The sequence below is a fragment of the Anopheles merus genome, chromosome 2R (assembly GCF_017562075.2).
Source record: "Anopheles merus strain MAF chromosome 2R, AmerM5.1, whole genome shotgun sequence".
Classification (NCBI taxonomy): domain Eukaryota; kingdom Metazoa; phylum Arthropoda; class Insecta; order Diptera; family Culicidae; genus Anopheles; species Anopheles merus.
The window spans coordinates 54,623,742-54,644,126 of record NC_054082.1 but is presented as its reverse complement, the minus strand read 5'-3'; the positions used below and the strand labels follow the sequence as shown (position 1 = coordinate 54,644,126).

At 43.0% G+C, this 20,385-nt stretch overlaps 1 protein-coding gene across 1 annotated transcript; it reads right to left on the bottom strand.

Moving 5' to 3' along the window:
- Positions 1-8,139: 8,139 nt before the first annotated feature.
- Positions 8,140-15,043, bottom strand: LOC121589188. Its single transcript, XM_041907895.1, has 3 exons — positions 14,938-15,043; positions 8,608-8,851; positions 8,140-8,515 (listed from the first exon to the last, which is right to left on the bottom strand). The coding sequence occupies exons 1-3, from the start codon at positions 14,947-14,949 to the stop codon at positions 8,244-8,246; spliced, it is 528 nt and encodes a 175-aa protein (XP_041763829.1). The 5' UTR covers positions 14,950-15,043; the 3' UTR covers positions 8,140-8,243.
- Between the last annotated feature and the right edge of the window lie 5,342 nt (positions 15,044-20,385).

Here is a 20,385-nt window from a genome sequence, read left to right as displayed (position 1 = left end):
AATCGTGATTAACCCAGACATCTTAAATGCCAGATTCAACACTCGGAATATCACTCCTCAGCTCCAGCGTTTGTCCACCGGCATCTATCCTGAACGAACATTAGTTACTAGAGAGCAGGTACTTGGACGTTATAAATTATTATTACAACGAGCAGCATTCGGAAGCGATTCATCCATGGGTACCTCGCAGCGATCTGCACGAAATCAGCATAATTTATTGCCAAGTGTGGTTTTTATTCCCACCCAAATTCCGTGAAATAACATTATTTTTAATTAATTTGTTTCGGCTTCTTCGTTGTCGACACAGGACACTGCCACTCGACTTGCCCCGCCTTGCCCGAGGCCCATTTCAAAATTTCCCAGCACAAAACCACAACCCACAACATCCTCACGTCACACTCTGTGAATGCTACCAAGTTTCCAAAAGGAGAATAGCGGCGGGAATACGGGACGACTCTAATTTATTGCTAATGAGGTTCGATGAGAACCATTGCCGTGCTGCCGTGCTCTCCTCCACGATCGATGATACTTTTCGTGGACCAAATACAAACCAGCTTTGGCACGTAAACGCAACGGTAGGAGAAGCTCGATCTTTCCGTCAGCGCAGGGTCAATCTTGCAGGTGATGAGGGAATGACTTTTGTTTGATTTTCCCAACACTCAGTGCGCCCTTTTACCTTTGCTTATCGCTCTGCTGTCTGCAGCGTTCTAGCTAATGGGACTTTCCCTGGGGAACACTTCGAAGAGGTTGTGCGGACTCCACCCGGGGAATAATTAATTTGCAGCTAGATTTCGTCAAACGACAAACCCATTTCTCTCGTACATCGTACCACACCCAAGCGGTAATTAATGTATTTTTGTCACTTTCTTTAAACCTCACTTACCCTTTCTCTTGTACTTCGTTTAGGGTGGGTAAAGACTTAACAACCCGTTTTTGTAGGCTTTCTACACCCACCAATCGCTATGGGGCGTGTGAATTGAGTTCCTTTGAGAAACGATTTTTTTTCTCCATGTTACACAATCGCTTGTGAAATCTTCATTGAATATTTCGTTAATTAACTTCAATTGTGAAAACGTTTTGGTTACAAGACTACAAACCATATTTTGTTCATAGGAAAATGCACACACGTGTCCAATTCATTATACATGCATTTTCAAGCAATGACTTACCAATATAGAACAGATAATGCATTAGATCAGGTTTGTCAAATTGGCAGCCCGTGGATTGCAAGCAGTCCACGATGATTTTGAATTCGGTGCTTAAAAATACTTTGAGAATTGCTTACAGCATTGCAAACCAATTAATCTATTATTACAATGTGTCTAAGAGCATTTGGGCCGGTCTGGTGGTACAGTCGTCAACTCGTACGATGTATTGGACTGACTATCCTGATATGGTAACAATAAGGCACTGAAAGCCAAGCTCCTTCACTGGTGGGTACAGGTATGCCTTGACCGACAGCGGTTGTTGTGCCAAAGAAGAAGAAGTCTAAGAGCGTTAGAAAATAACAATTATTTTGTCACTTTAATTATCGAAATTAACATTATCATTAACATCATCAACATTAACATTAACATTTAATTATCGAAAATTAACCCATAATAAAACCAGACTGAGAAATTTTTGTTTCCATAACCTGTATTTTTATAGACATATAACACCAAAAGCCGGATGCACGAATACTTTTTGTGCACCCGTTAAGAGTTGTTTTTTTGTTTTTTACGAGTTTCTGTTGATATTTCACTATTTTAATACATGTTTCGGGTCAAACGTGTGTCCCTTTATCAAACCACATTATTACTTTTACTGCCCCTTATCTATTGCGCCCTTTTGGCAATGTCTAGACTTGTTGGACTCAATGTAAGTGTGTTGGACACATATTTTCTAGCAAAATATGCGCTATGAAAACGCGGCAAATGAAAAATAAACAGTTTCTATTATCCTGACCACGCGGCCAGGCGAGGTGAAATATATAGCGAAGTGAAATATTTTACAGGTGAAATATCTGATAGTTAAGCTAAAGGGTTGGAGGAGATACAATATCCGCTTTCGAAAATCACTCAAAAATAGTATCTTTTTAAGCGCAACACGCACAAATCGGAAGAAATGATGAGCTATTGGTTGAAAATTAACGAAATGCTTGATATTGAAGTTATTGAATGGATTTAGTTGCGATTTTGTACACGTAATTTGTTTACATGGCACATCAGCTGGTTGCTCTGATACGTTATCAAACCAATATTTCGCCTGTTGAATAGTTCATTTTGCTTGTATATTTCACCTGGTCTTGCCGTGTGGTTATCATTAAAAAAAATATCATAGCAATTTTGTGAAAAAAAAAACATCTTCAGATTTGAAGCAAGCAGTACACATAGTCAATTTGTTTAACAATACTGATCGGAGGCATTATGTAATATAAATATTGGGGTATATGTTTTATTCTCAACTTTGCGGCCCGCGAATAACTTTATACTCGCAGTCTTCAGATGAAATGAGTTTGACACAGCTGCACTAGAGGAATTGGCCATGTCACATGACTCATAGGACATCCCTATTAGTCCATTTATTTCTCTAGATGAAGCTGAATGTAATGTACAACTTTTCGCGATTTCCCTCCGAGTAATGGATGGGAAGATCTGCACCACGCGGGCGGGATGCGTTCGTTCATCACTAATAGGACAAACCATACTGAAGCTTTACCAACACAAATGTCCCATTACAACTTTCCATGTTCTAGGAATCCAGATAGACTCTAGCTATCCGTTGCTATAACGAAGAGTTTTGTTGAACTAGTACAGGACAAGGTATTGTTGCCCTTCTTTCTCTCTCTTTTGCCGGGTACGTTTAATATTCTCGTGATTATCTTTCCGGCATTTCACCAAACGCTCGGACAAACTCAAACCATTGCAACCAATGAATGCACTCCGCACTTATGTCTCACGTATAAAAAAAATGTTCCAAAAAATCCAACCTTTGTTTTGATCATCCAGTATAGATTATCCCACATTATGGAAACCATAAGGACTTGTTTCCTTTAGATGCGCACCAATGCGACAGCTTTCGATGAATTTGGTTATGGACTGTTTATTGTTTGTTTTTGCTCACGAAAGAATGAACGAATTTTGTCGAAGAATGTAACGATTCACTCGATTCCGTGATTTTGTTACATGTAGGTATTATGAGCCGGTCTCGTAGTACAGTCGTCAACTCGTACGACTTAACAACATGCCCGTCATGGGTTCAAACCCCAAATGGACCGTGCCGCCATACGTAGGACTGACTATCCTGCTATGGGGGGAAATCAATAAGTCACTGAAAGCCAAGCCCACAAGTATATTGGTACAGGCAGGCCTTGACCGACAACGGTTGTTATGCCAAAGAAGAAGAAGAAAGTATCATTTTAAAGTATCTTTTTTAGCAAGTCCTGTTAAAGAAATCTCACACTTATTTACACCGTATAGCAATTTAATATTGGATCGAGTATTATACTGGATCTGCGTGATTAATGAACAAAGCCTCGAAAGCCTGTTGTATTATAGGCCCGGCATGTCGGCGTAGGAAGTTACGCCAAATAGAAGCCGTGTTCGTATTAATAATAGAAACTATTTCAGTCTGTCGCTTGATATGAACTCACATGAAATATTCCTATGTGAACATCAGCATTATAAACTTCACTTAATAATAAAATAGGTTTATTAATAGTCTCAAACTATAATAAGTACATATTTAGATAACTCTTTTATATGTTTCATATAGTTTATTGATTTCCATTAAGATTTCATTCGAATATTAACGTTAAAGTTAACGAATATATTGCATCGTATATCCCTTTGTTGTGAACGGCCCATACATGTATTACATTTTCTATCGATTTTGTGAAGGATAGAATAAATAATCATGCGATGATATTTTTATTTTAAATTAAAATTATGTAGTAATATACAACTGACAGTGGTACAAATAAACGAATGGAAGAGACTGAAGCATAGTTTAATTTTTATTAAATAATTAAATGCCTTTCATTCTATTGCAACTGAATGAATTTAACAACCGAAATTTCACTACTTTCACGGCCCGCTACAACGAAAAATCCATGCTTAATATCATTGCCCATTATACCGCAAATCTAAAGAAATTAGATTAATGAACTTTTGATTTCTTTTTGACACGCCCACAAGAGGTACAACTTTGATCATGGAAAAGATATTTTTGACGGGAAAGAACTGGTTTACATAAAACAACAGATTATCTTTCGTTGCCGCAATGCGATTATCAAGACTTCTATAATACTACGGTAATTTTCATTCGCTCGATTGTTAATGATCCTACATGCATCCATCGCAATGCGGCTATCTACGGAGACGGAGCGTATAGCCGCTATGCGGAGACGCAAGAATACATTCAAAGACAAAAAAGACTATCACATCATAGACCACAGACTTGCTAAGAAAATGTGGAAGTCAAAGGTGATGAGTATTAATCACCAGTGTACGTGACCTAATTCGGTTTCTTTGAAGTGTTCCATTTGCATGTTTTCCATGTACTACTAACATCGCCAGCCCAGTAACCATCTAACCAAAAACGCAATTGCATTTCAATGAAAAGCGATCAAAAGCGTGCACAATCTTTGAAAACATGGAACGAGCTTGTCTGATTGTGGGTCGTAGTTGTACAAGAACTTTGCAAGGGTGTAACAGCGCGACATTGCCCGCTCTGACTGTTGCTCAATCAATCACCTTCATCTTATCGTACGGCGGACAGCATGATGGCTTCATCCCTACAGCTATAAACCATCGCTAGTGGGATGTTGTGATCGAGCGGAGCTCAAGAACACCCGGTACCATTCAAGTTATGACGAGCAAGAATTCGAGAGTCAAGAAAAACGTACCATTTGACAGTGCAAACCTAACATCAAGCAACGAACGAAGCACTGCAAAGTGTGGCTCACCCTGACGACGCCTACGACTTATTTCTGTTAGATCGAACCAAAACATGCCACTGGCTGCCTGTTCTGGCTTTTGCTTGATGTCCTCAATGTCAGCCAGGTTGGTGCTTCAAAGCGCTTACGAGCGCATAAACAATTGCGCTCAAATTTGTTAGATATGTCCATCATTTCTTGCCCCAACGTTTGGTGGCAGCTTGGCCTGGCGGTAAATCGCTCCGTGACTACACACATCCTATTAGCCTCCTTTGGGGGTTACCGAAGCTCGTGTCGAAGCTTTCTTGAGCCGTACACAAGTTAAAGAAAGTGTACCGAAAAAACAACATACCAAGGCAGAGCGAGCTGAATCATCTTACACGACGAATGCGATGCAGGACAACGGACAACATGAGGCATGGCACAGTGTGGAGAAAGCATTCGGCAACGAAATCCAAAAACACAACCATCACATTACTTCACGGTTCAGCAGAGAGCACCAGCCGGTGCTTCCGCCATGCGTCGGAAATGGAAATGGAACACTTAATAAGACAAATTGCCATCACACCGTACAGTGCCGGGCGCGCCATTTCCGCTACTTAGGCAAAACAAAAAAAGGCTCCCGAACGAACCATCTGCTTCGGGATCGAACGAAATCGAGGGTTTCGTTGCAAGTTTGAGCAGATTTTATTTTCGGTTTTCCACGTATGCACGGTTCGCATTTGCTAAAGCACACCTTTAAAGAGGTCTCATTGACGCCTGCTTTGCTTTTGGCGGAGAATCATAATAATCGACCCAATTTATCAACCTCAGAAACGGATTGAATGCTCCAAATTCAATCTTGCACAGCTCTGTTTATTCAAGAAAAAGTGAGAAAAATTCAAAACCTCATTTTTGAAACACCGAAACATGCTCATTTCTTTAGGATTTTCTTTAATCAACAAACTCAACCTTAATTAAAGCATTACCTTAATGCTACCTGTAGCAAATGCCAGAATAACAAAAAAAAAAACAAAATATTAAAAAGCCAGCTAGCTGCGTCAGTATAATAAACCGTTCACTTTAATCAACCGACCCTGCTGGCAACACATTTCTTAGGTGATAACCGATTTTTTTTCGTTCATCCACTTACCGAAAGATTGTTAAGAAAGATAATGCTACAAGGGAAGGAGCGATCGGGCAAAGTGAAGAAGGGAGCGTAAAAATGTTAAACAAGCTGATAATTACCGCCACAGACGATAATTGCGCCAAATCGGGCCAATTATTTAAGTGACTTTGATGCTACACGTTTCCGGACACGAAGTTTGGCGAATGGCGAATCCTGGTTGACCGGGCTCTGGCATGCGGCGCGGAAGCGTGCCGTTTCCTTTATGATTATAATGGATAATTTTCATAAGGCAGATAACGTTTTTTTCAAGTTGTCCGGGAACATGAACGTTTTGGGCGGGAAAAAGGTAATTCAGGTATGCAGGTATGCTGGAAAATGGAATATGTATTTTCGACGTTTCTTATTGTTTTATTTATTTTTCTAAACCCGTATTGGTTTTTTAAATGACTGATTAATATACATCACGTTGAGCGTAGTTTTTAGAAGGTTACACATCAATTAAACAACAAACACGCCTTATGTTCCAGATACACCTTAGCTACATAATATAAAAATGGTCCCCGAGATACGCGGTACTTCTTGTACGAGGATGTTTAAATTTTACAGCTTCTTGAGAAAATTGCACTGATTTGATTTGATTTGCACTGGCAAATGGCAAATGTAAAATAAATCCTCTTTTGATGGAATTTTAAAAACTATTTCAAAAACAGTTACAGTAAGTAATAAAACGAACAAGCCGATCTTATTTGTCGGATATTTGAGATTCAAAGTTTCGTTTCAGTCCACGTTAATAGTATATCCCGGAGACAACCTGTATTGTGCTGCTTTATCTCCACACACAGCCATGTTGACGGTCATGTTACACTCAAATATCGAATGTGTCAAAGCACATTAATCATTTTCCAAAATTGATCGTTGAAGCATTACGCATGTTTGCGGTACCTTCAGTTCACACTACAAATATTGCGAGGTTTGTGTACATGCGTCCTGACTGGAGCATTCAGGCACATATCAGAACCATCCCGGATCTGCGAAAATCATTACATTAGTGGCTCGATACGCGCTTTAATTGGTGGCAAAGTGCTGCCCAAAGGTCGTTTCCGTGGCAAACGGAAACATACAATTACCTATGAAGGTCTTCATTGCAAGCGAGCAACCTTTTTTTTTGTTTATATCTACAATAATCCACCCGACTAATGGACGACATCAGCTTCCGTGAACCATGAACCGATCAGATGGCACTCCATACCGACAGATGGCAACTATAATTACCTCCCAGTACGGAACACATATACACCGCGCGAGGAATTCGATATTTTTGCCACCGTTTCACGCAACGTCGACCTGAGAGCAGCTGCTTACTATCAGCTGTAGAAACCACGGGTAGCATTGCAGTCGGACCAGAAGCCACGGTGCTCTGCACGGTCCTTATCACACGATAGCGTACACCCGCCGAGACGAGCAGATTAATTATGGTAAGACGTGTTGGTTTGATGAATACTTGTCTTTGCGGTCGGCTGTCGGCAAGATTCCAGATTGCCGATTGGCTTCGGATTTGCGCGTAATTAGAGGGCAGTCGGGTTGGATCTGTGGAGGACGTTACAACAACATCTGCATGCAACAGCGTGGAACGTAATTGCCTCACAGAGGCTGGGGTTGTTATCCAATTGGCGGTGGATGTGGCCACGTCACGGGAGGTCTCTTCCAATCACTGTGATGTGTTGGTGTTTGCAGAATCGATGAGGAGTCTTAATGGTGTTTACGTTGAATCCAGTTTTTTCAATGGTGACGCATACTTTTGAACAAACACATGCATCGATTAATGGTAAATAAATAAAACAAGTAGAATCGTGAACATGGTTATTATCCTAGCACTAATTAATTAATAGCTATGTGTGTTTAGAGTGTTGTTTCTATTTTATTTAAATTGAAGAATCCAAATGATTAGGCATTTTTGTAATAATTACACAACAGCGCATAACACAACACCAAACTATTAATCTTCATTGTTTCTGTTCCGTAACTTACCTTTCAGATCGTTTCCATACCAAGCTCTTCAAGCCAATATCAATGCCAAGCGATTTTCAAGAAGTAAAACAAACAAAACTCGAACCACTTTTTGTTACACTTTATTACCATACATCATTTACAGCATCCATTCCCAAACCGTTCACGACATTCGGGTCACTTTAGCATATTGTATTGTTCCCCGTCCCCTTAGTAAACGTATCCTCCGAGGCTACCCACACCGGTGTAGCTAGCGACCGCAGGTGTACCAGCGGCTACAACCGCTGCCGACGGATACGTCTGGATGACCTTCGTGTACGTGCTGGTGGCGGGATGAACGATTTTGCTGTAGGTGGCCGCCGGAGCCGCAAATCCGCCATATCCGTAGCCTCCCGTGCCGAACCCTCCATAACTGGCCGGATAGAAGCCACCATAGCCGAACTTGCTATGTGCCGCATCGTAGGCCGCCGTATGGTACGTAGCTACGTGGGGGGAAATAGATGAAGGAAGCAACCCATTTGAAAAATGAAACATGCAACAACTTTTGCCCATCCCAAAACCCCGTTGCCTTTACCTGCCGCCGGTAGAGTGTAGGTTGATTTGATCACGGTCGGGGTGACGTAAGCTGTGGCAGGATAACCGGCCAGTCCAAGGGACGTATCGTACGCACCAAACCCGGTTAGCCCGGTGTATGCGAGACCAATACCACGCTTTTCCTGGCGTTTTTCTCCACCTTCAATCGCCACTGTCTGTGGCTGTCCGTCTAGGGGAGCACTAAGAGCAACACCAAACACGGACACGATCACAGCAAGGCACACCTGCGAAACAAACGAGAAGGAAATTTTTAATGAAATACTACTTACAACAAAATTTAAAATAAAATTTCACATTTCTTGCTATTAATCAATATTAATAATATATTAGCTTCGTTCGTTATGCTTTCCAGCATCAGTTACGCGTTCCTGATCTCGGAATGCCTTTTAAGTGGATGCCATTAACCGCTCGTATAATCTATTCCGATAAAAACTGCCAATATAATACCGAATCTAAATAATATTTCCAAATCAATCCCACCCAAATTGCTTTACTCCCAGCGTGATTGCCTTTTTGCCATGGTACGCAAACATTTGTCAACGCTTTGTCTCGCGCACGAGTCCAACTAGCGAGCGGCTCCACATCACGCCATAATGAACGCTTTATTGCTGGCTCCTGGACGACCGTCGGATGACCGTCGGACGACCGTCGAACGACCGTCGGACGACCGTCGGACGTGTGCCGTCGTAAATCTGGTCCCGGTATCTCGCGCTCGGCAGGTTTGCGGTTACTGGTCGCAGCCAATAAACTCACCAGACACACTCACTAGCCGGTACTGCTTCCCGATCATATCGACAGCGTCAACCGACCTCAACGACTCCGGCCCGTCGTCCGGCCAGTAGTATGCTCAGCTGGGATTTGGGTCCGAAAATCACGACAGTGAAATGAAATTTTAATCAATGCTTCGGCGTCAAACCATCCAAAATGCCAGCGCAGCGACACGGGCACAGCAAACGCTTCCAGAGCAGTAGTAGCAGCAACCGGTGCATCCGCAGCGAAAGCTCTGCGCACATTAGCTAACAGCGGTAACGGCCGTTTTCTACCTTCCTGGTAAGCGACCAATTGCCACCGAGCACTGATAAACGATTCTTCCCGGTGTTTTTTTATGGTTTTGAGTGCGGCCCAACTGCAAGGATGAGCCGCATCCAATCCATCGCATTGAACCGCAAGCTCGGTATAGTTTACCTAGATGAAGTGCTTCGGTGGGTAACGTGCTTCAACAAACTTCGGGCACGTCGCAATGCGACGAACTTCGACTACACCGTGTGTATGTTGGTCAAACTTGCAACGTTTCTGTTCCTACGCTTGCCGTCGTGATTGCATGATTGATTCGGAAGGCACTGGTCCTTCCGGTGCTGGTGCTACTGACAGGAACGTAGAACACAGAAGTACGCTCCCAGGGAAGCAATAAAACACCCAGTTCCAATCGAAAGGTGAGGCTGCATGGTTTGCTTCAGCATCCAAAACGGTTCACTTTCGAGCAGTCAAAGTTAATGAGTTCCTGAACAGGAAAAGGCAAAGCATACGTTACCGGAGCACACACTCGCGAACGCTAATTGAAGCCAAAATGGAAGACCAACGGTGGAGAGCCTCGATCGGCACAGTCGAGCAAGTGGCCTGCTGTTAAAGGTAGGGTCCTGGGTCTTGAATAAACATAACTACTCAGCAATTTCACTTACAACAGCAGACAGGCGTTTACTTTACTTTTTCTGTCGAGTTTGAACCGAGCCAAGGATTTATCCCGGAAAAAAGAAACAATCATCGAAACAGGAGTCGCGGTTCCGCTTACGTTTTCTCTCTTCTTATCACTCGTTTTTAACTAATGTTTGGACGGGTGCATAATACGTGGAACATTTTTAACAGCCATCTTAAAAGCATGTATTCCCTCTCGTCCTAATTAGTCACCACGTTGCAGGGAACTACGAACATGAACTATAAGCCGAAGTTAGTTTTTCGCCATCCGCCATCCGCCGAACACGGAGTCCTAGCTCCTAGCGATTGCTAGTTTGTAGGAAAAAAACTTTCCACCAACTCTTGCCAACAGGCAACTACTATAGCCCGCTCTCGAACATCTTGCACGAAGCATCAGCAGCCAACCCATAAGCAGCGGGGAGAAACTCTGCGGAACTCTAGTTGTGTCGTCGACAGCACCACTACAACATCCGGATGATCCGTTACATCGGCAGTCATCGGCAAACTTTTCCGAGCTTCCTAAGCAGTCGGCCCGCTGTTCCAAGACACACGAATTCGGGTTCAAGTTGCCACAACACGCTCGGTTGGCTGGTGGGGGAGTCTTCACTGAAAACAGGATAAACTTTCCATTCTCGCACTCGCCCACCCGTCCGCTCGATGAAGTTTCCGTATCAACGCCACACAGTAGAAATGCCCCGGCCCACTACGACGACCCAGTGGCATCCAGCGGAACTCAGCGGTACAAGACACAGCGCACGACAGTAGATATTCATTAGCAGCTTGGTGCCACGTCTTCCAACTTCCCATCGAATCACATGTGCAGAAAAGTATCTAACCTTCGCATCAACATCCCATACCGTGGTACCATCTGGTGCTCTGGTCAGCGTTTCCGGGGGTACTCCTCCAACGGTTGGAACGATCGAGCTCGGGCGCAACTATACGACACAACTTTACGCCACAAGTGCACTCACGGTAGCGCGGTGCTCGGTCGTGATTGCAACGATACTGGACCGCGTGACGATCTTGGTGCCCGGGCCAGGTGATGATGTTTCTACTCCCGTTTTGCTACCAATTTACCCTTCCAAGGGGCAAGTGGGACCACTGGCAGCCACAGTGGTAAAGTTCTACGACCGCTTCGTGATTACTTTTCCTTAGGTGTGGAATTAAGCGACCCGCAACGAACGAATGAAAGAATGTGCTCCCCGGTTATTATTTCGTGTGTCCGCACCATATGCTCACAGTTCGAACTTGATGTTACAATTCCATTCTGCAACTAATTTAGTTATCTTTGATTACACTGGACACACTGGTAGATGTAAGAGCAACGAAAAAAGCAAACCACTCCAAACTATCTCTAGGTACAATGGAACTGAAATCTGTTCATCGTGTGGGAACCATCCTTTACTTTGGTCTTGTAATTATTTATAAAGGACCGTTTTTGCTACACTATGCGCAAAAAGAATGGCATTTAGTTTTTACCCTACCAGACTTATGGTGACCTTTAACCACCCCATATGTAATCTATCCCTGCCGTTAAAACTCCAAACTACAATGCCTCAAAAACTGGTCTCGTAAAACTTTATCTCAGCCAGCTCCAGTGACAGAAGCATAAGTCATCGACTTCAGCTATTCGAAAATTGCTCTCTTAATTCGAACGTTTAAAATCAATATTAAATCTCCTTCTCTGCGCCAGCTCCACTCATGGCTCGGGCTCGGCAGGGTGTAAACTTTCAAATTAAGCGTTCACATTTGAGCAGCCGTAAAAACGTACCAGTCTTCCCCACCTAGGTCCCCGAAAAGTGTCCTTGGCTCCTTTCAGCTGATTATTTTTCATTCCCACTCTCTCGCTCTCTTGTGCTCTATCTCTTCTTCTCTCCCTCCTTTCCTGTCAGATATATGCAGGCAAAAAAGCGTCTCATCTCGGACAACCATAAAACCAGCCCGTGGAAACCTCAACCCCATAGAAAGAAGTAAAAACAGGTACTGGGAAACGGTTTTGGGTGTGTGTCTGGCTGAGGCAAAGAATCAGTGCCGAAAGCCTCCCCCAGACACGAGGGAAAACCTTTTCGATGTTACGGTTTGACTATCTTCCAGCTCGCACGCTTTCCGTAACTGTATGCAATCGGCTGGTTGGCCTAGCATCCATCTCTTCTTTTTATTGCCCTCTATCCCCCCCCTCCCCTTCTTGCGTACAACCCTATCCACCCAAAAACAGACGACCTTTCTTCTCTTCGTTGTAGTTTTTCGTATCCCATTTTGGGAACGGCGATGAGTAGTTTCTCATTTTCTTCACCTCGTTCCACCTTACTTCCACTGACATGCGGTTGCGGGAAATGGATTCGCACCAGCATTAAAAGCTCGACTGGCTTTTAATCCATTTTTCCTCCCTTTCCACTTCAACCAGCCCCTCCGATAAAAAGGAACGGCGGCAACTTTCATTAACTTTTGCCATCGCCAAAGTAGGTTCCACTCGACAGGTTCATTATCGATCAGGCGCGAAAAAGTGCACGAAAGAGCAGTAGGGACGCAGTGACAACACACCATGCGATTCCTGCCTGATGTGTCTCGGGTATGGGGGAGCTAGAAAAAAAGCAAAGGATAAGATCAGCCACTTATTACTATGCCGCCTGTACGATTTCGTTTCGGGTTTTGATTTGCTGGTTTCGTTTCCTCGGTTCCTTCGTTCGCTTGGGCTCCACTTTTTGCGCAACGCAAACCATCAATTCTGTGCGCCCTGCGTTCCGTTGGGATTTGGCTATGATTTGAGCACACTTTTTCTGTACAGGTTTTTTGCTCCGCCACCATTCCCATGCATTCGACGGTCGGTATCGAAATGTTTGTAACTCTTTTTTTTTGTGATATATTTTTCATTCATCAGTATGTTGTACTACACTTCCGTGGTGAGGTTTTTTTCTTTCCTTCCACGGCCACAGTTAGCAACTATTTTTGTCAGAGTTTGGGCAACCCTTTCTTTCCTTTGGCTTTTCTTTTGGTTTTGAGTTTGTTGTTTGCCAGATCGTAAAAGAAGATTAAAGTCAAATAAACCATCCATTCGGTTTGGACCTAACGGTGCTGGTCTGGAGAATGTCCCTTTCGACAACAACAAGATAACCCAAAGCGAGCCCCGAAAGCTGAAATCAAATTCTTATCGATTTTACGAGTGCAATCTTCTTCTTTTTGTTTTTATTATTTTTGCATTGCAAATGGTTAAAGGTATAAAGTTGTGTTTGTCACGTTACGTCGTGACACAAAAAAGAGAACAAATTTAACTTGAAGAAAGCTCATTCAAAGATGTTCATTCACTTTCTTCCAATGTAGTGCAGCTCACAAGCAATCAACCTGCTTTCTAATTAAATCTCTAAACAATCTCAACTATTTACTGCGACTCAACAAGTGCAACTATGGTCGTATTTTCCCTCCAACAGTAAAAGTTTTGGAACCTATTTTTTGTTTTGTTAGTTTTTTTGGATTTTAAAGTACATTTAAACTTATTTTCGCTGCACCCGAAAATAGGTAAATCGAATGAGTGAAATTCCAGCTCCACGCGACCGTGTACTATCGCATCCGAGCAGAAAGCAACAACTTTTCACCGCTTAGTTACTGCTATGGTAATACTCACAACAACTAAAAAACCAACGCTTCTACCAACGTCTGATGCATCGTGTGAAGAGAGTAACACCCTTCAACACCGTTTGTCACACAGCTAATTAAAGTTTCACTCGCATAAACTCTCGCAAAACAACTCGGAGTGTTGGCCAGCAACTATGCAAACTTTGCAACGACGAGAAGGATCCTTCATTCGTTGGTAGTAATGGTGCATTGGGACTATGCTTTGGACCATCCTTGCAGCTGTCATCAACAAAGAACAATATAACAGCGGAGGAACAGGTTTGAACCCATACCAGTGGAAATGCTGTACGACAGAACAGATATACGTAAGTGTGGTTTCTAACACTCTTTGTCATTTTTGTCTAATGTGTTTGTAGAGTTTTGTGCCGACCTTGCACTATAATTATCAAGGACGCTTGTCGAGAATAGCAATCTCAAAATGGTCGATGTGCTTTTGGCCGGAAATCAATGTTTGCTATTTTACTCCCACGAAAGAATTCAAATTTACTTTTCAAGCTTTTCTTCAATGTGACTGTACGGTTTAGCTGCGTATCATGAGCATTCCTTAACTGTCCTTCTGCTTGTGAATACTTTCTTACGATTGTCCTTCACGATCACCCTCCTTACACAGCTAGCACATTATCACAATACCAGCAACTCATTTGAATTTTTCCACGACAAAAACCACCCTTCAGTACTTCAGTTTTTATGCATTTAATCCAGCGAACCGACACAATAAACAACCTGGCTAATAGGTTGAGCAGCAGTTTCGAACGAACTGCTTTTTCTCTTTTCGCACAGCAACATTTTCACCACCACAACTTTGCACAGTTTATCGAAAGTAGTTCAGCAAACCCCTGGCCACGCCAAAAACCCCGTAAAGAAGCGCACTTTAACACCCACAGCGTGTGGCAACAGGGCCACAGACGGAGCTATTATCACACGTCACGCTTCTTCGTTTCTCTGCAGGACAAATTTTCGGTTCCACCGTTCAGCTCAGCTTACTCACCAGCACTTTCATCTTGTTGATGGTTTTGATTTTTTAACGCTCTGCACTGCGATGCAATTTGCCAATGCACTAACTACCCTCTAGGTACTGGAGAACTGTACGAACGATAAGAATGCACTGCTACTGTAGCTTCGGCAAACGCTTATATTTATACACCCAGCTACGGTCCCCCATTGCTAAGGTATTGCCTAATTGGGGGAGGCCAACATTGCTTTGAACCTCTGGGAGGAGGTCATACATGCTACGGGAAAATGCATCGAGAATCGCCCTACCCTTTCTCTGGCTCAGATCGGCTGGATGGAAAGGGTAAACAGATGAAAATGATAATTATGCAACACGATGCTTTTCCCATCCCGCTCGGCGAGGGTTGCGCCGTTAGAAGGGTACGGGTATGGCAGTGTTTACAGCAAAAACTCCCAGTCGATGTTCTACCATGCCGTTGCCGTGAGCTTTACAGTGTTCCCGTCCGACTCATCAACTAAGTGGGGCTGATACCTTTTCTAACGTACTTGCTTGCAGCTGGATGGCTTGCAAGTGTAAAGATGGTTTAAATATACAATAGTTGCTCTAGGTCAGCCTTGCTCTACTGTAAACTGTGGTCGTTGCTCTTTTCGAAAAGCCACCTAAGAATTCGTTCAAATTGTGTATGGTTTCGATTGTGTCGTTCTAGCAAGCTTCGTTTAAAATCGCTTGAGTTCAATTAAGCATTCAATTCAATTTTCGCTAGCTTAAAATGTGAATAAAAAAAGAATCATTCGTTTCAACTAAACATACAAATTATAAATTGCATCTAAAATACACTTAAAAAATAATCGATTGATCACATCGTTCCCCTACAATATATCGATATACCAAATACCATATCGAATGCATTTGATGGCGTTTATTCAAATCGTAGGGAAGCAATTAGCGTTTCGAAACAGCTTAATGACTTGGCACGAGAATGCTTTCGCACATTCCATTGTGCAAGCAGTGAAGCACGGTGCAAATAACGTTTTGTTCTACCATCGCTGCACAGGCAGCTGGCGTGAAATATTATCAAGGCTATTCCCAGGATTAGTACCTTTATTCTTTCACGCAAACACCTCTCCCTTTCATACACTTCGTTTCCGACGGAAGTGGTCACTGATTGCCTGATTTCGTTCATCGAAGGCTATCAAACGAGCAATAGAAAGCTTTCTTCCGGGCTTTGCTAAGCGATACGTCATCAGATTCCTAACGATTGGGTAGTTAAATGCAAAGCCCTTACATAGACATCTACCCAGCGCTGAGAAAACCGTACTTCGGGCATGTTTCATTTTTTGCGCACCAGTTTTGTTTCATCGGCCTCAAGCTTTCGACAATAATTACCAAGAGTACAAATGCATCTACGGTATGGTACTATCGAGCTGCTCCGTTGTCAGTTTCATTGCTGTACAAATTCTCCATTCAGCTATCAAAACACACATAGCCGCTCGTGATGCTGCGGCTTGATGTTTGCACTCATACACACATACACACTTCTTCCAACTAGCATGTTGCATCGTGCTGGCTGGGAACCAAAATATAAATTCGTGAATTCATTGGCATGAGATCAACTTCAGCCGCCACGCCGTATGAGCTGATGATTATAACACCAAGGGTAAGACACCTCAGCAAAAACGCTATCAATCTACTTCTTTGTTTGCCAAATAATTGCTACTTGTGCACACGCTTCGTTTTAGCCTTCGCTATAGCTATTACGTTTCTTTATCATTGGATTGGGTAACTAAAAACGGCTAATTTGTGTCTGTTTTAATTCACTTTAGATTTAGTAATTGCTATGCATTGGCAAAGTTAAGTTAGTTTTTGGGTTTTTTAATACAAAATTAATAGTAATATAATTTCAAAGCATTATTTTCAAATCAACGATGAAATAGAGTTGCAGTTGCATGATAAGCAAAACCTATTGTAATAATTTTGTTTTAGTTTTTTTCGCCATCAGTCGAAATAGAAAAGAGCAAATACGAGGAGCTCAACTGCGCAACCCAACTGCCATTGTGGGAAAATCAGTTGAACAAAGTTATAGCGTTGGATTAACATTATAATTGATATTTTTTATTCAAACAATACAAATTAGTATATTGAAAGTGGGCTTAACCAATATTCCATAGTTTATCATTACTTGAAATGTCTTTTTATCCGTAAATATTTTCTAATAATTCGATGTATTGTATGAAAAGATTCACGATTTTTGTGCCATTTTTCATATTTAGGGCTTTCAGTTATGGTTTGATTAACTCGTTGAATGCAGGACGTTTTCTATGGTACGATTAAATTATTTCTAACCTCATTTTCCAATAAGCTTGGAAGTTTTCGTCCAGTATTAGCTATACCACTAAATTGTTTATTTTATTTTTGCTTTACATTGCTCCTTGTGCTAATAACATTGATATAATCATTAATTTTTTTATTAAGATAGCTATAGTAATTTGTTATATATGTTTTCGAAACATTTCTTTTGTAATATATTAGACCATAGACAAATAAACTTGATAATTTATTAATTCGATTAGATATAAATACATAACACTAGCATCCATGTAAGTTTTTTACATTAATCTTAAATCATTACCAATTCTAATTTCCTTTGAGCGAAATAAAAAAATTAATGAAATGCTTCTTTTATAAACCATCTAGCATCAAGAGTCCTTCGCAGCATGAACATTTCGGAAACAGCGTTAGATAAAAATAAACATGTTTGCTCCCTGTTTATAAGTCCTTTTTTATTAATGGCAGACGGCTTTGGCGTATTGCTTAGAGAAAAGCAGTCTTCTAATGAGATAACTTAGTGCGAGGAATAAAGAAAAATGCCAATAACAACTGCAACACACACAAACATCTTAACAAGTTATTGATATGTAGCAATAGTTTGCATAAAAAATGCTAGGGTTTTCGCATTTTTTTCAAATCAATCTAAGACCAAATTCAAGTTGGTTCCTATTGATCAATCAAAGTTACCTATTGATTTCTTAATCTACCTAAGTCCTATTGAGAAAAGATGTGTTCTTACTTACTTACTTATCCGGCACTACAACCGCTTTGCGGTCTTGGCCTGCCTCAGGAGTGTCCGAAACCGCTCACGGTCTCGCGCCTTCGTCTGCCAGTCCGTTATCCCGGCCTTAATGGCGGACGCCTCCACGCCATCTTGCCACCTCAGTTTGGGCCTACCACGCCTCCTCTGTCCTTGTGGACGGCCTAAAAAGACTTTACGGGCTGGGTCGTCCGTTTCCATGCGTATAACATGGCCAGCCCACCGGAGCCTGGCGAGCTTTATACGCTGTACGACAGTGAGGTCGCCGTACATCTCGTATAGCTCGTCATTATAGCGGCTCCTCCATTGTCCTTCCACACATACGGGGCCAAGTATCCTTCTGAGCATCTTCCTCTCGAACGCGGCTAAGAGGGTTTCGTCAGATTTGGACAGTGTCCATGTCTCAGAGGCGTATGTGAGTACTGGTACTATATAGGTACTATATAGTCCCAGCTTCGTCCGTCGCGACAGGTTCTTTGAGGTAAACTGCTTTTTCAGGCTGTAGAATGACCGGTTGGCAGCCAGCATCCTTGCGCGCAACTCAGCTTCCATGCTGTTGTCGTTGCTGACCTTTGACCCAAGATAGGTGAATTGTGGGACGACTTCAAAAGTGCGTTCACCTATCTGTACGTCACGCCTACGTAGATTCGGATTATTTATTGGTAGGTCCGCTGATGTTGCCACCATCAGTTTGGTCTTTGCCTCGTTTATCTGCAATCCGAGGCTCTCTGCCGCCTGCTCAATCCCTTGGTAGGCTTCTGCTACATAGGAGAGCCGCAGACCAATGATGTCTATATCATCAGCGTATGCCAGGATCTGGGTTGACTTATAGAAGATGGTTCCCGTAGTCTCCACCCTCGAGTCGCGGATGGCCCTCTCTAGCGCCAAGTTGAATAGGAGACAGGCAAGCCCGTCCCCCTGGCGCAGACCTTTGGTGGTAGCAAAAGGTCCTGAGAGTTTTCCATCCACCCTCACCTGGCATGTGACGTTGGTCATAGTCATTCTAACTAGCCTTATCAGTTTGGCCGGGATTCCAAATGAGCTCATAGCGTCGTACAGTTTTACCCTGGCTATGCTATCGTATGCGGCTTTGAAGTCTATGAAGAGATGGTATGTGTCGTTTTTGTATTCAGCCATCTTCTCCAAGATCTGCCGCATGGTGAAGATCTGATCAGTGGTTGATTTTCCGTTTCGGAATCCTCTTTGATAGTTTCCTACTATCTCTTCGACGTGCGGGACAAGGCGATCCTGAAGGATCAGGGAGAATATTTTATAGGCGGTATTCAACACCGTAATACCCCTGTAGTTGTTGCAGTCCAACCTATCTCCCTTCTTGTATATGGGGTAGATGATGCCGAGATTCCAATCACAAGGCATCGATTCGCTATCCCACACCTCAGTAACAATTTGATGAATCTCGTTTTCTAGTCGTGCACCTCCATTCTTGACCAGTTCAGCTGCAATTCCGTCGGTTCCGGGTGCCTTGTTATTTTTCAGCCGACGGATAGCCTTTCGTGTTTCTTCTATGCTAGGTGGCAGTAGCATGACACTATCTGCTAGTGGCGCTTCTAGCTGTTCGTTTAACTGGTCGTTGAGTAATTCATCAAAGTACTGAGCCCACCGCGAGAGGACCTCTGGCTGGTTACTAACCAGATCTCCATCCTTGTTGCGACAGCAGGTTACCTTAGGTACCACGTTGTTTCGGTGACCTGCTATCGCTTGGTAAAACTTACGTGTCGGTCCGTACGCCTCTCTGGTTTGCTCGAGTTCCCGCATGTTTTGCTCTTCCAAAGCATGCTTCTTAGAGCGGTGAACTCGTTTCTCTTCGCGTCTGAGCCGTGAATATTCCTCTGCGCATGCCCGCGTTCTATGCCGTTGCTGCATTGCTCGGTATGCAGTATTCTTACGTTCGGTCACTTGTCTGCATTCATCGTCGAACCAGCCAGATTTGGTGTTGCCACGACGTGGTGGGAGTATATTTCTTGCACAGTTTATTATTTTTGTTTTTAGAGCGTTCCACCTCTCGCTCGTAGTTTCATATCTGTTTTCTGGTAGTAGAGACTCGTCTAAAGCGGCTTTGAATTCCTGTTGGACAGTAATGTCCCTTAGAGAGTCCGTGTTGAGCCGAGGCTGCGTGTTTTCTCCGCCCCCATTGGTGCGGGGGCGGGCGATTCTACAACGTATCACTAAGCCAACCAAGTAGTGATCGGAATCGATATTGGCTCCTCGATAAGTTCTGACGTTTAACAGGCTCGACTGTCGTCGGCGGCTTATTAACACGTGGTCGATCTGGTTGAAGGATTCGCCATCCGGGTGCGCCCACGTCATTTTGTGGATGTCCCTCCGCGCAAATTTGGTACTTCCTACAACCAGATTGTTCGCTGCGGCGAACTGGA

Excerpts from the sequence above, each read along its gene's own strand:
- LOC121589188 (XM_041907895.1), bottom strand. Across the intron at positions 8,516-8,607 it reads CTACACTCTACCGGCGGCAG|CTACGTACCATACGGCGGCC; the intron begins GTAAAGGCAACG and ends CCCCCCACGTAG.